General features: G+C 42.9%; 1 protein-coding gene across 6 annotated transcripts in view; it reads left to right on the top strand.

The window, feature by feature from the left end:
• ANO5 (anoctamin 5) overlaps positions 1-16366 on the top strand; it is a 131864-nt gene that overhangs the window by 99058 nt on the left and 16440 nt on the right. For all 6 annotated transcript variants that reach the window (XM_073604027.1, XM_073604026.1, XM_073604023.1 and 3 more), the window contains 4 exons: positions 1143-1365; positions 12244-12413; positions 12553-12650; positions 13446-13576. In XM_073604027.1, the coding sequence (XP_073460128.1) occupies positions 1143-1365; positions 12244-12413; positions 12553-12650; positions 13446-13576 (622 nt within the window). The remainder of the gene's footprint in view (positions 1-1142; positions 1366-12243; positions 12414-12552; positions 12651-13445; positions 13577-16366) is intronic.

Below are 16366 nucleotides of genomic sequence, written 5' to 3'. Positions count from 1 at the left end.
ATTAACTACTGACACCGTCCTCTGCCCTACTGACACCATCCATCGCCCTACTGCTATATTTTATATATATTTATTGTATATACATACACACAGGTGTGTGTGTGTGTGTGAGCTTTGGGGTGCATACCCTAATGCAATAAGCTGCGCACACCTATGGTTCTCAGGCAAACATGAATACCTATAAATTATTATGAAAAGAACTCAGAAAATGTATCAAATTAAAAACAAATAATAATTTCTTTAAGCCAACACATTTCAATGGGTTGTGGAAGTCTCCCCCTTCTTCACGACAATAAATATGTAAAACCATCAACTGAAATATTATAAAAGTTCTCAGGCAAAAATATCTATAAATTAAAAGAACACAGAAAATGTAACAAATGAAAAACAAATTATTAATTGTATATTAAAATCGATCCAGAAGGTTATGGAAATGTATCCATATACATCCCAGTAAGGATTATATAAAATAATAGTAATTTATCAAATCAGATATAGTCAGACCACCAGATATAATGATGGAATTTAATTTTTGATGGCTTTTCATATATAGCCTCAGGTATGAATGAGCCTCTAACATTACCTTTCCTTAGGGAAACCCTAAAGCTCTCATTCTTCACATGCTAATTGGCTGTCGTGCTGATCCTTGGATATCAATTCTTTGAATCTCTGACCCCCCAACAAGTACACAGATAAAGACTTCTGACTTTTTTCAATCCGCAGAAATGTTCCAGATTTGTGACCTAGAGATGGAAAAATGGGGTCAGAGGGGTCAGCAAGGCCAGGCAGCTAGCATTTTCAGGTCAGCAAGGGCAGCCTTTGAATTTCCTTAGGGAAAGGTTCACTTTAAAAGTGTAGAATGGCCGACAGGTTCACTTTAAAAAAAGTTCTGGGGCAATATTATCATTTCTTGGCAATGCCGGTACTCCCATCCATTAGAGTAGATGTGCCAAACTCAAGTGCTGGAAAATGTTTTCCGGTGGTTGAAATTGGCAGGGAATTCACATCATCCAATCCTGTTCCACCCGGAATGGAAAGGAGAAATTCATTTCTGGGCGGCTCTTCGTTTTATCTCTTCGCTTTTTATGTCATCGTTTTTTCTTCCCATCGCAGACACTAACCTTATACCGTGTGTCCTGCAGATCCTACTGATCATAGCCAGCGTGATCGCCATTATAGTATACCGACTGGCGGTCTACGCAGCGTTCGCCAGCGTCATGGAAAACAACGACGCGCTGCAGCCAATCAGCCGATTGCTCACCCCTCAGCTGGCGACCTCGGTGACCGCGTCCTGCCTGAACTTTATCATCATCATGATCCTCAACTTCCTTTACGAACGAGTGGCCATATGGATTACCGACATGGGTAAGTGTTCTCCGTTTCCAGCACCACTTTATGCATTGGCAGACCTGCTTTAGACTTCAGTCCATCCAGCCAGTATGACGGTCACTTGCTGAATAAGCGCCCTCCACAAGCAGCTTAACTCTTCAAGTTCACACTAGAGCTCGGCGCAGGAACACGTTGCCCTTGCAAGACGTATGTTGGGGCCATTAATTGTCTTGGTGTATGAGGCGGTATTAGCAATTTGTCAAATATTGGGTCATAATTGATATAGTGGTCACAGGAAATGGGCGGAGCTGGGAACCCACCAGCCAGCCAGTTCTGGTGCTGTATAAAGCAGGCCCGTCATGATGTATTCCAACTTCTAGGACTAAGGAATGCCGTTTGAGTCGCAGACAATATAGAGCCCTCTGCTATTCTGAGTGCAGGAAGTTGTCACCAGAGCTGACCTCCATCTACAGGGCGGCTTCAGACAAGTGAAGACATCCATAGCAGACTTGTGTGAAGGGTAAATAACGGCGAGCTACATTTTATCTCTGGTTGAGAAGTAGTCACACGCAGGTGTCAGAATCCACGTCTGTTCTCAGATGGAACTCTCAGGATTGCACAAAATACAAGGTGTCCCAAAAGTCGCCATACAGTGGGAAAAATGGGAAATTGTAGCTAAATGTACCTTTATTTGTAAATATTTTGTAACAATTCGTAAGGAATATTTTGTAAAGTATTAATAGTAACTAAAAATTTTTTTTTTTTTTTTTTTTTTTTAAATTTAAAGCTTTATTAAAGAGCAGTGCAGTACAAAGATGAACATAAGTTACAAAGGAATATTGGAAGAATCCCCCATTAGTAAGGGATAGTAATTATGCATGGATATCGCAAGTAAACTAAGGTTCAAAACCGAAAACTGTAGCCTTTGATACGTTAGGAAAAACTAATGTTGATGTTCCCTGTGTTGGCGGAGAATCCCAACACCCCTGACGGGAACTCACTGTGCTAGGACTCCGCCCTCCACAGGGAGAGCATGGAGGCTGATCCAGAAAACCTACCGTACCCACCCCCGGGGACCTGCCATCACCCGAGAGGTGGGAACAAGAGACCCTTACTAAGGCCATAATACCCTTCCATCAGAAACCCTTCAACAAGCCGAAATCCGTTCTGAGTTAAGAGCTAAAACTCGTTGAAGACTATCTGAAGGTGGCAATAGAGATTCTACTATTATGTAAACGGATAGTAAAACATAACTTTTACACTGCTAGCTTGGAATCAATTCGTTGTACATACCAAAAAGATATGGAGAGACAGAAGAGAGGAAGAGAAGGCGAAGAGAAAAAGAAGAGAAAGAACAAGATAAGAGAATTCGCTGTCATGGAGAAAACATTTGTAACCAGTCCAAGGACCCCCTTTATTTATTTATTTTTTTTTTATATTTATTATATGAATAAAAGATTCAACTAGGCTGAGATAATGGAATTCCTGTGATAAGGGAAATGCCTAGGTGCCTAGCCCAGGGCTCCCATGTTGCCTCAAATGACCTAGAGGTGTCCGTCATAGAGCTGACTATTTTTTCAAGTGACATGATCCAAGATATCTTTCTTTTGGCAGCCTGGAAAGACACTGTGGGTTGCTTCCAGGCTTTGGCTAATGTAGTCTTAGCTCTTAGTAGCATAAATGAAATTAATTTTTGAGAGTGTTTTGTTGTTTTAGGGGATGGAGCATTGAGTAAGGCCACTTGGGCTGATTTAGTGATGGGAAGTTCCGTTACTTTACGGATTAATGTGAATATTTTGTTCCAGAAACCTCTTATTTTCGGACACTCCCACCAGATATGGATCATAGAGCCCTGGGCTTGACACCCTCTAAAGCATAATGGGGAGGCAGAGGAATACATATTTGCAAGTCTGGAGGGAACTAAGTACCATCGCATAAGCACTTTTATATTAGTTTCTATCAATGCTATATTTAGAATACCTTTAAAGGCTGTGGATCCTCTCTGATGCCAATCCTCCAGGCTCCAGGTCTCCCGCAGATCCTTTTCCCATGAGTCCATGTAAGAGAATTTTGCGGTGGGTTCCACAAGGGACGCATAAAGGAGAGATATACCCCCCCTTGTGTCAAGTGCTTGACCGCACCAACGTTCATAAGGTGTAAATTCCAGAGGGAGTTCTTGTCCCTTCATTAGGGAGGCAAGAAAATGGGATATCTGAGCGAATCTAAATCTCTCTGACCCAGGGAGTTTGAGTTTAGTTAGGCTTTGCTTTAGCGTCAATGGGCCAGATGGGGAGAGAAAGTGGCCTATGCGGTACATCCCCTTGTCTAACCACCATTTGAATGACTTAATGTCCAGACCCGGAGTAAAGCGGGGATTATGAAAGATGTGCTCCAGAGGGCGTAATGGTGAAGTTACAGCTGGGGAGCATTTCATCGAGTCCCATAATTTAAAGGATTGAGACAGTGTTGGAGCTAAAATGGTAGGCCTTAATTTCATAGGGCACCAGAGCAGGTAGTCTAGGGTATATGTCGGAGCAGCTTGTCTCTCTATTTCTATCCAATCGGGTTTCTCAACTTTGAAATATACCAAAGATAGTTGGGCCAGCCTTGCCGCTTGGAAGTATCTGAACAGGTCTGGAAGACCCAGGCCCCCTTTGGTTTTGGGGCTAAGAAGCACATTCCGGGCTATTCTATATCCTTTTTTACCCCAAACGAATTTTATTATCTTCCCTTGTAGTGGTTTGAGATGATGTTTTCTAATATCTATCGGGAGAGACCTAAACAAGTATAGAAGCTTGGGCAAAAGAGTCATTTTGATAGAATTGATTCTGCCCAGCCAGGAAATATTAAAGTTGGACCATGTTTGGATGTCAGATTCTAATGTGCGGAACATGGGAGGGAAATTAGCCTGGAAGAGTTGCTCAAACTTAGGGGTTAGATTAATTCCTAGATATCGGATTGAGGATTCGCTCCATTTAAATTTAAAAGCAGGCTTGAGCCTATTCACATCTGCGTCTGAGAGCGAAATATTTAATGCCTGTGACTTATCCATATTGACCTTTAAGCCCGACAAGGATCCAAATGCCCTCAAGAGGTTGCAAATATTGGGAAGAGAGATAGTAGGGGAAGTGACAAATAAAAGGATGTCGTCCGCAAAAAGGGCACATTTGTGGGATTGCGATCCACACTTAACCCCTTTGATGTTTTGGTCAGTCCTGATCGCAATTGCTAGGATCTCTATGGCTAAGGCAAAGATCACTGGGGAGAGGGGACACCCCTGTCTGGTTCCCCTGGTTATTTGAATGGGATCTGAGTAGAAGCCATGCATTTTTACCTTGGCGCTCGGAGTGGAGTACAGTGCTTTCAGGGTATTTATAAAATTGTTCCCAAATCCCCATCTCCCCAGGACTGCAAAAAGGAAGGACCAAGATAAGGAATCGAAGGCTTTTTGGAGGTCCAAAGACAGCAATAAGCCTTCCTGCCTTGGGCCTCCATCCCATCCCGACTGTAAAAGAGATACTATATCGACCGCCCTTCTGACCTGGTCCGGGCCTTGTCTTCCCGGCATGAAGCCTACTTGATCTTTATGAATATATTGATTGATGAAGGAGTTGATTCTATTAGCCAGGATTTTAGTGAGTATTTTCAGGTCGTTGTTAATCAACGAGATTGGTCTGTAATTTTCGACTAGAGATGGATCCTTGTCAGGCTTGGGTATGACCGAAATGAAAGCTAAATTTAAATTTGGCTCAAGGGGAGACCCTTCTCTTTTGGAATTGAAGAATTTTGTGATAAAGGGTGCCAAAGTTTTCTTGAATGTTTTATAGTATTGATTAGAAAAACCATCGGGGCCAGGAGCTGAGTTCCCTTTTAAGTTTTTAATGACGTCTAATGTTTCTTCCGTGGTGAAGGGGGCTTCCATGATATCCTTATGCTCATTACTTAGGGTTGGAATGTTAATGCTATCTAGGAAAGCTTTTAAGGAGGAGTCAGACATTGTGTCATTTTGTTGATACAATTTAGAGTAGAAAGAGTGGAAGGCTTGCAGGATTTTAGGGGAGTTAAGGGTAGAGGTGCCATCCTGAAGTCTAATATTGGGGATGGAGAAGTTAGTGATTTTGGGAGATAGCTTTCTTGCTAGAAGGGTACTCATCTTATCTCGCTGAAAATAGAATTTTGCATTATTCCATTTCAGGTGTGTCTCTGCCCTCACTGTGTGGGCCGGATTTAATGCTGTTCTGGCTGCATCTAGTTGGGCTATGGTGACCGAGGTAAGGTCCCGTTTATGTTGCTTGCATAGAGCCTTGAATTCCCTCTCTAGTTTCTCAATCCCCGCCTTTTGCTCTTTCTTTTTCCTGGAAGATATTTGAGTTTTCCCCTTATGGTCGCTTTATGAGCGGCCCATAGAGTCTCGGCTGAAATTCCCTCCACATTGTTCCGCAGAAAATAATCTTTTATGTCCTTCTCAAGTTCTATGACTGAGATATGGTCATTAAGAATGTTGTCGTTGATTCTCCAATGGGTATTGGGCGGTTTGTGAGAGCCGCCCCTTAGTGTTACGATTACCATAGCGTGATCCGATAGGGCAGAATCCTTTATATAGGCCTTAATCGCATAGGGTATATGTACTACTGACATTAGTATGTGGTCGATCCTGGAGTATGTTTTGTGAGGGTTTGAAAAGTGTGTATAATCCCTCTTAGTGGGGTTAAGTTCTCTCCAAATATCGGATAGGCCTTGTTGATATATTATTTTTGCAATCTTGGAGCTTGTTTTTGTGGGGCGAATTGATTGAGCTTTTAAAGGTTTGGATTTGTCTAGGCCTGGGTCAAAGGCCACGTTGGAGTCACCTCCGAAAATTACCGTTCCTTCCAATAATGGAGTTAGAGTTTGTAGCATTGCTTGGAAGAATTTTGTTTGGCCCTTATTGGGGGAGTAATACGAGATGAAGGAATAGAGGCTTTCATCTATTTTACCCTTGACCAACAGGAATCTGCCTTCAGGGTCTCTGTGCACTAAATCGGGCTTAAATTTGCATTGTTTTGCGATTAAAACCGCAACACCTCTGGTCTTGTCCTCTGCATTCGCTAGAAAGAATGTGGGATATTGAGCATGTAGAAATGTTGGGTCATAATTGGGTGGGAAATGTGTTTCCTGGATCATGACTACCGCCAATTTTTGTGTGTGGTAAGATTGGAATAATTTACGCCTTTTAACCGCTGAATTTAGTCCCTGGGCATTATGGGAGGCTAGTTTAAAGGAAGGGTGAACCAAATTGCCACTAGACATGTCGTCTAATTGGGGGAGTTGTGTGTGGTGCGGTATCTCTTACCTCCTCTGGGCGCGGTGGAGCGTAGTTATTCGGATCGCGAGGTAGGACCTGGAGCCTGGAGGATAGTGGGCTGTTCAAGCATCCTGTGGACTGGCACAAGCAAAAGAAAGGGTTAGAAAATAGGACAGAAGAGGAAAAGAAAGAGAACGAGAGTAAATGCAAGTGTTTTCGAGAGATTAGTCCCAAAAGGAACCGGTGGCATCGAGGGGGTGTAAAGATCCCCTCCATGCCACCCAACCATAAACAATAATAGCCCTCCGAAGAGGTCATCAGTCCATCTCCCGACCATGGAGGTTCCATTGTCGATAGATGGATGGAGGCGCATGACTGCTACCCCAGTCAGAGCCAACCCAATTGGTAATCCTAAAAAATGAAATTAACGAAATCTATTAAGGACAACCATGTCAACAGAAAAGCATTTCAGTTCAATTGTAACAAAGCCAGCCGGCTTAATAAAAAATAAGACAAAAATAAAGTCCTGCTGAAGGCCAAAAAGGCTTGGGGGGATATGTTAAGGGCATGGGGGGTGGGAGGGTGGAGAAAAAGGGAGGGGAGGTGGATGAGGGACAGGGATGAGTTCAATAGGGGGGGTAGTTGTGGGGGCTGAAAAATACCCCAGTAGGAGCTGTCCATTCCTAATAGGCTCGTGAGTCGTCGTGTCCGTTCCCTGGACCACCAGAACACCAGCCGGTGAAAAGGCAGACCCGCAGGTGGGAAGTCCCAATAACTTGTTCTTCAGTGTACGTTGCAATGTTGATTGTGGTAAATCTAGGCGTCCTCTGTGGGAAGGGGTGGGATCCAATTGTTAGCGAGTCGCTTGAGAAGGCACAGATGCCCCATTGGTAGTGATCGCAAGACACAACGAATCTTATTCTAGGTGTGGAGTGACCTAATCGGTCAGCTGTGTCGAAACCTGTGAAAATCCATATGGACGTGGAAGTCCAGTGTCCCTGATGAGTTCAGAGATCGTGCATCCTGATCCTAAGTAGATCAAGATGGTCTTTTAGGGTGGATGATGACTTGGAAAGTTTCCTGAGTAATGTGTCCGGGTATTGTCCGGGCGCAACCAGATCATTCAGGCATCGGTTCTCTCGTTCGTCTACTCTTTGTGGTTTTCCATAAAGGGGAAACTGGGCTGGTTGGTGTCTGTCTCTTATAAGATCCGGGTTGCATGTTTGATGTGTCCATCTCCAATTCTTGGGAAATAAACTTCAGAGACAGGAGAATCCGCTCTCCTTCAGGTAGAGTGGTGAATGAGTGTGTCTTGCCTTTGTAGGTGAATTTTAAAGCAAAGGGGAAAGCCCACCAGTATTTTATTTCTTTTTGTGTCAGGACTAGAAGTAGAGGTTTAAGGGCTCTACGTTTTTGGATCGTCGTGGGCGATATGTCGGCAAATATTTGAATTTCGTGTCCTTGGAATGATATGTGTGGTTGCTGGCGGGAGAGCTTCATGATGCTCTCTTTCACTCCGTAGTGATGCGGCTTCACCACGATGTCCCTGGGGAACCCATCTTTTCTGGGGGGACCCAGAGATCTGTGGGCTCTGTCTAATTCCAGGTAGTGTTTAGATATATCAGGGATAAGGGATTTAATTAATTCTTGTATTGCTGCGGGTACATCCGTGCACGATTCTGGGATGCCTCTGACCCTGAAGTTCTCCCTTCTCGATCTGTTTTCCAAATTGTCGATCCTACTTAAGGCTACATCCAACTGATCCTGCACGATCTGTAAGTGATCAGAATTTTGATTGGTTCTGGAGACTGTGTAGTCCAGTTTTTGTTCAATCGCTTCAATTCTGGTTCCCAGATTCTGGAAGTCTGATCGGATGTCATTTGTTATTTTTTGAGCTGTATTAGCTAAGCCCCTTTCCAGTAAGTCAGATAGTTTGAGGAAGAGGTCTCCCGCATTCTGGGGCATATCTGTGCCTGTGCTTCCCATGCATTCAATATTATGCTGAGAAAGAGGAGAGTGCCCCATAGGAGATAACAAGGGGGCTGCCAGGGGGCTCTCATTTAGGAAAGCCGAGTTGTGGCCTGAGGGGGATGAGGTGGGATGAGCATAGGAGATTGCAGTGGAAGGGTAAGAGAGAGTAGCAGGAGCGATCACTTGCCTGGGTTCTTGTATCCCCCTGATGCTGCCTGTGTCTGAGGCGCGGCCGCCATCTTGGATTCGGCCTGATGTTTCTCAGCCTCAAAACGGGGTCCCAGGTCCTTCTTGACTGCTGTGGATGGCATGGGTGGGGAACCGCTGTGTTCCCCTTGCCGAAATTGCTGTGTGCGGGCTGGCAGCAGCTTCCAATATGGCGCTAGGGCGGCTGGCTGGCTGGTGTAGTGAGGAGCTCCCGGCTTACGCGGCCATCTTGGAGTCCCTCGCGCATGCGCACCAGTAACTAAAAATTTTATATAAAATATAATATGTTTGTTAATTTTTCCTATGTATGGAGGCTTTTGGGACACGCTGTGTAAGGTCCGAACTATATAGCAAAAATGGTTAAAACTATATAAACAAAACTAAACTAAACAAAATAAACTATATAAACAAATAAAGGGCACCAACATTCCTTTCATTTGTTTTAAATGTGAGAGCACATACTCTGTCAGCAGAGGCTCATATTGTACTTTTTGTACACTTTGGGTTTATATACAATATCTCAGAAAAAGTGAGTACACCCCTCACATTTTTGTAAATATTTTATTCTACCTTTTCATGTGACAACACTGAAGAAATGACACTTTGCTACAATATAAAGTAGTGAGTGCACAGCTTGTATAACAGTGTAAATTTTCTGTCCCCTCAAAATAACTCAACACACAGCCATTAATGTCTAAACCACTGGCAACAAAAGTGAGTACACCCCCTAAGTGAAAATGTCCAAATTGGGCCCAATTAGCCATTTTCCCTCCCCGGTGTCATGTGACTCGTTAGAGTTACAAGGTCTCAGGTGTGAAAGGGGAGCAGGTGTGTTAAATTTAGTGTTATCGCTCTCACTCTCTCATACTGGTCACTGGAAGTTCAACATGGCACCTCATGGCAAAGAACTCTCTGAGGATCTGAAAAAAAGAATAGTTGTTCTACATAAAGATGGCCTAGGCTGTAAGAAGATTGCCAAGACCCTGAAACTGAGCTTCAGCTGGGGGTGCCAAGACCATACAGCGGTATAACAGGACAGGTTCCACTCAGAACAGGCCTCGCCATGGTCCACCAAAGAAGTTGAGGTCACGTGATCAGCGTCATATCCAGAGGTTGTCTTTGGGAAATAGACGTATGAGTGCTGCCAGCATTGCTGCAGAGGTTGAAGGGGTGGGGGGTCAGCCTGTCAGTGCTCAGACCATACGCCGCACACTGCATCAAATTGGTCTGCATGGCAGTCGTCCCAGAAGGAAGCCTCTTCTAAAGATGATGCACAAGAAAGCCTGCAAACAGTTATACGCATTATATGATGATGCTGTACTGGTGACAGTATGTAAAACATGTATCTACTTAATTTCTCCTTTTTTCCAAAAAATTATGACAAACGATTACAACTTAAAAAAACTCGATGCCTCTTACTAAATACCTTGGACTTTGCAAAAATTGGTCATTTGGGGGGTATTTGTACCGTCCTGGCATTTTAGAGCCTCAAAAAATGAGATTGGCCATCGGTACATCAGGATTGATCGCTTTTCAGATATATATCCCATAGTTTGTGGACTCTATAACTTTCCTACAGACTAAATATTATATACTGATTTGGGTTATTTTGACCAAAGAAATGTAGCAGAATACATTTTGGCCCAAATTTATGAAAAAAAAGAAAACAGAAACCAGTGGTGGCTGGTGCTCCAAACAAACCTGAGACCCCCCCCCCCCCCCCCCCTCGGTCACTTCAGCCCACCACCCCACCACCTCGCTCGTAGATCAATCAGCACTTGCTCTCTTCAGGTCATGGCTGCAGCTTCCCCTCTCCGTCTCCTCCATGTCCCAGCAATGGCTGCTTCTCCTCCCGGCCAATCAAGTCTTCGGACTCCCGGCCAATGGGGTCTTAGGACATCTAGGCAATCGGGTTTCAGAACCCACTTCCTAATTGGCCAGGAGAAAAAACAGGAACACATTAGCAGATAGTAATTTGCTATTGTCACACAACTGGGTGGGCTCAGGGTACAGTGCTCTGCGCCCAGAGCCCACCCTTTTTTGAAACCAATTAGAGCCTTAGACTCTAATCATGTGCTTCAAAAAAAAAAAAAATCCAATGGATTAGTGGGGTGGCGCCCTGTATGGATGGGTCACCACTGACAGAAACTAATGCCGCGTACACACGATCGGACTTCTCGTTGGAAAAAGATATGATGGCTTTTCCGATGGGATTCCGCTCAAGTTTGCCTTGCATACACACAGTCACGCAAAATTTCGCTGAACTTACGACTGTCAAGAACGCGGTAACGTACAACACTACGATGAGCCGAGAAAATGAAGTTCAATGCTTCTGAGCATGCGTCGAATTGTTTCTGAGCATGCGTAGGAATTTTACGCATTGGAATTGCCACAGAATATTGCATTTTCAGATGGGAACTTTTTCCGACCTAAAAATTAGGAACATGCCCTCAATTTTTTGCTGGCTGGAATTTGGCCAGCATAAGTCCGATGGAGCGTACTCAGTCGCATTTTCCGACGAAAAAATCTCATCCGTCTTTTGCGGGCTGAAATTCTGCTCGTGTGTATGTGACATAAGAAAAGTGTGTTTTTTTTTGTTTTTGTTTTTTTTTATTATGGTATTTTTTTGTTTATATAGCAAAAAAAAAAAAAAACAAGTGGTGATTAAATACCACCAAAAGAAAGCTCTTATTGTGTAAAGAAAAAAAAAATGATATAAATTTTATTTGGGTACAGTGTTGCAATTACAAGTTAAAGTAGCGCAGTGCTGAATAGCAAAAAAAAAAAAAAAATTTCTGGTCTTGAAGGGGGAAAATCATCCGGAGGTCAAGTTGTTAAAGCGGAGTTCTGCCTGAAAAAAAAAAAAATTAAAAGTCAGCAGGTACAAATACTGCAGCTGCTGACTTTTAATATTAGGACACTTGTCCAGGGAGCCTGCAATGTCCTCACCCGAAGCCGATCTGTCCCTCAGCTCAGGGTAGAGGCGCCGGCATCTTCAGTTCCCTACTGCGCATGTGCGAGCCGCGCTGCGTGTTCTGACTGGTCCCTGCTGTCTTCTGGGACCTGTGTGTCTCCCAGAAGACAGCAGAGGGGGGACGGAGGAGGGGCCGGACATGGCGTAGATCGCTGCAAATACTGTGGCGGTCTTTTGCCAGAAGTGGGAGCAAATACCTGGATTAGACAGGTATCTGCTCCCCCCTCCCCCCTGAAAGGTGCCAAATGTGACACCGGAGGAGGGGAGGAACCGGATCAGCGGAAGTTCCATTTCTGGGTGGAACTCTGCTTTAAGAAAGCTTTTGGAGTCTTGGTAAATCTTTGCTGTAGGAGATGCTCTACAAACGAATGTATAAGTTGAGACTGAACAATGTTCATGGGTTTTGTGGCCGTACGTAGACTTGTCTTCTCCTAGACCATTACCATCACCACCTAAAATGTGCTTAATTTCCCGGCAGAAATCCCCAGGACGCATCTGGAATATGAGAACCGCCTCACCATGAAAATGTTCCTCTTCCAGTTCGTCAATTACTATTCATCTTGTTTCTACGTGGCGTTCTTCAAGGGCAAATTTGTGGGCTTCCCGGGAGACTACACCTACATGTTCAACCAGTGGAGGAATGAGGAGGTGAGTCCTGTCCTCTTAGAGGATGTTCTTGGCCTTGTGTTGGTATCGGCTCTAGACGAGCGACTTTAAAAATCTGTCCTACTCCCAGTTCACACACTACAATGTATTGACTTCGTTTTTTTATTCTTGACCCCTTCAGTGTGACCCGGCCGGTTGTCTTATAGAGCTCACCACACAGCTCACCATCGTCATGGCTGGAAAGCAGATCTGGGGGAACATCCAAGAAGCTTTTGTTCCGTGAGTAGAAATAATTTTTTTCATTGATTTTGTTAAAATATTTTAATAAACTTGAATCCTGTCTTCCTTAAAAAGCATATTACAAAGATTTGGAGACCCCCTAAGGCAGGGGTAGGCAACCTCTGCCCTCCAGCTGTTTTGAAACTACAAGTCCCATGAGACATTGCAAGACCCTGACCATCACAAGCATGACTCCGAGAGGCAGAGGCATGATAGGATTTGTAGTTTCACCACAGCTGGAGGGCCGAGGTTGCCTACTCCTGCCCTGGGGTGACTCAACCTTTTAAACATGGAGGAACCATTGAAATAACTTGCATGTTTCAGGGAATCCTGCTAATAATATATGGGCAGCTGATATATTTTGTAGACCAGTGGTTCTCAACCCTGTCCTCAAATACCCCCAACAGGCCATGTTTGCAGGTTTTCCTTCATCTTGCACAGGTGCTTTAAATCAGAGTCAATAGCTTGGTATTTTGGACAGCTATTTGATGTAAGAGAAATTCCCAAAACATGGCTTGTCGGGGGTACTTGAGGACAGGTTTGAGAACCACTGTTTGTAGACCACCATTAACCAGAAAAACTGTTACACATATAATGTAACTTTTCAATTATCTTCTGTTGGATACACATGGTGGGAAACTCAGTGTGCAGTGAAATCGGAGGAAGTAATTTCAGTTGAAAGACTGAAGGGAAGGCTGGAAGTCAGAATTAATTATCTTGTTTGTCAAAACCCCATAATTTATTTATTTATTTTTGCGTATCATTGGTGGTCTGTGACCCTTTCCTATGTTACAGGTGGATTTTGAACTGGTGGGGGCGCCGGAGAGCCAGGAACAGCCCAGAGAACCTGTACAGCCGCTGGGAGCAGGACTATGACATGCAGATCTTTGGAAACTTGGGACTTTTCTATGAGTACCTGGAAATGGGTGAGATAGATACTTGTCTACACTATGTCAAGCGGTTAGACCGCCCTTTCTGAAGTTTTTTTTTTTTTTTTACGAGAGAGGAACTCTTGAAATGACTTTCAGATCTCCTGTTAATAATTACTGTATCTACAGTTCACAGTACATTGAGGTGATGGTCACTAGGAAGAATGCTCCTTATGTTCGATTCATTTCGTTATGAATTCGAAATTCGGACAAAATTTTTGTTATTCGGAGATTCGGATGTATCTGAATTTCTGGAAAAGAAAATGATAGTAACAAATTTTAACTAAACACATTTTTTGAATTAGAAAATTATTTCAAATTCGAATTTGAAAATGATTTTGAATTTGAATTCAAAATGGAAACTTATTGCAATAAATACAGTAAGGTATAAAAGTCAAATAAGATGATGCTTAATAGAATAGAAAAGAATAGAAAAAAAAATAGAAAATAAAGGAATAGAATATAACTGAATAGAAAAGGATGGAATAGAATAAAATAGAAAATAAAGGAATATAATAAAATAGAATAGAAAATAATAAAATAGAATAGAAAATATTAAAATAGAATAGAACAGAAAATAACAGAATAAAATATAAGAATAGAAAAGAATAGAGCAAATATAGCGGTCTTCCAAAATTCGAATTTCGAAATTTCAATTGACTTGAAATTAAAAAATATATTTTCAAACTTTTCAGTTGTATACATCTGTAGCCCCTTATATTGGTGGTTGTTGTGAGGAATCAAACCGTCAATTGTAACCAAGAGAATATTGTATTGGTGGTGTTGGGGGGGGGGGGGGGGGGGCTGAATCCAAGAGATGAATTTAATCTTGCAGTGTGACGTGGGATATGAATGAAGGGGAATGATATAGAAGTCTAGGGGACAAATTACAAACATAAGGATTTCCGAGAGAAGAGCCCCACACCAGTGGTAGAGAGTCCAAAATAAGTTCTTCTAAACCACCTGTTTATTTTATTGAAGACCACAAGTCAACACGTTTTCAGGTCTCCTTCATCTGGGCACCAAGAATCTCTGTAAGATGGGGAAATGAATTGGAATGATTCCAGATTGAATGGAGTTTCGTGATACAAAGATAGTCTTTTTAAGCCTTTCTCAAACTTTTTAAAATGAGGGAACCCTTGAAATATCTTTCCTGTCCTAGGGAACCCCAGCTAATAATTAGTATATCTACAGCTCATGGTACATTAGCGTGATGATCACTGAGAAGAATGGTCCTTACATTTGTGGTCAGTTGGAAGACTCTTTTCTTACAGATAGCTAAAAAGACCATTGATGTCAGTGGTTACTTATCCATAATTGCTCCTTTCTGGAGAAACCCTAGAGTTCAGTGGAACCCTGGTTGAGAAAGGCTGGTCTATATGTATCTGTAGTAAGGCCGGCTGGGTTTTGCAGCCTCTCCTATCATTGGTGTTCCCTTCGTTCTCGTCTAAAACATTTGAACCTCCTTAAACTGTGAATCTCGTCCTACAAAGCCAAGGGTAAAAGAATGTTTCATCACCACATGCCTATTTAATTTACACAATACCAAGACTCCCCCAATTTTTAGGGGAAAGACAAATAGTGTTGAGACTTTTTAGGTGGAAGGTCTCTCAAAGAAATGTCATGACACAAACAAGTACTAAAAGTCAATCCTTAACCCAAACCAAAAAATATGGCCTCCCTGAGTGATAGAGCTGAATTTCAATGAATGAAAGGGGCCGGGGGCTACCAAAAAGTGGGGGGGGATTAGCAGGTTGGGTTTTGCAGCCCCTCCCACAACTGATGTGGCCTTCATTCTCTTCTAAATGTTTTGAACCTCCAACTGTGACTCTTGTGCTACAAGGCCAAGGGTCTCCTGGGACAAAGCTAGGATGATCGGTGTAGCACTGTGGACAGATTCTTAGTCTCAACGTGTTTCGCCTAAAGGCTTCTTCAGGAGAGGGGTGTTTTTAAAATAAAAACGTCAAAGTAGGACATCTCATCAAGACAATTAGACCAAAATTGAACAGCAAGCGTGTTTTGCACCCAGCATGAATATATTTGATTACGTTTTTTGTGGTTTCCAGGGGTTATAAATGCCTAAGTATACCAGGACACAGCATATCTGTGGTAAATTTATTACCTATATATGAGCACCAGTTTGACCGAGTGCTATCACTTATATGATCAGTGTGAACATTATTGTTGCCTTTGATTTTAGGAAGTTCTGTGTTGCTAATGTATAACACACTTGCTGTCCAGTGTTGGTCAGATTGGCTTGATGAGATATCCTATTTTGTCTTTTTTGCCTTTTATTTTAGAACACATCTCTCCTGAAGAAGCATTTAAGCGAAACGCATTGAGACTAAGAATCCATCCACAGCGCACCACTGTAATCATCATAGTCCCAGGAGACCCTTGACCTTGTAGCACAAGACTCTTTGGCCTTGTAGCACGAGACCTACAGTTGGAGGTTCAAAAGATTTAGAGGAGAATGAAGGCCACACCAATAATAGGAGGGGCTGCAAAACCCAACCTGCTAATCTCCCTCTCTTTTGGCCAGCCGCCGCCCGTTTTATTCATTGGATTTTAGCTCTTCAAGTCATGAAGGCCATTTTTTGGTTGAGGGCTAAGTGTGACTAAAGAATTTTTAATACTTGTTTGTGTCATGATATTTTATGAGAGATCTTCCAACTAAAAAGTCCCAACACTATTTGTCTTTTCTCTGGGGGAATCTAGGATGGAAAAGGACCTGGGGGTCCTAGTAGATGATAGGCTCAGCAATGGCAGGCAATGCCAAGCTGCTGC

Source organism: Aquarana catesbeiana, linkage group LG11, assembly GCF_042186555.1.
Source record: "Aquarana catesbeiana isolate 2022-GZ linkage group LG11, ASM4218655v1, whole genome shotgun sequence".
NCBI lineage: Eukaryota > Metazoa > Chordata > Amphibia > Anura > Ranidae > Aquarana > Aquarana catesbeiana.
The sequence above is the reverse complement of the archived record's forward strand: the minus strand, read 5'-3'. Positions and strand labels throughout refer to the sequence as shown.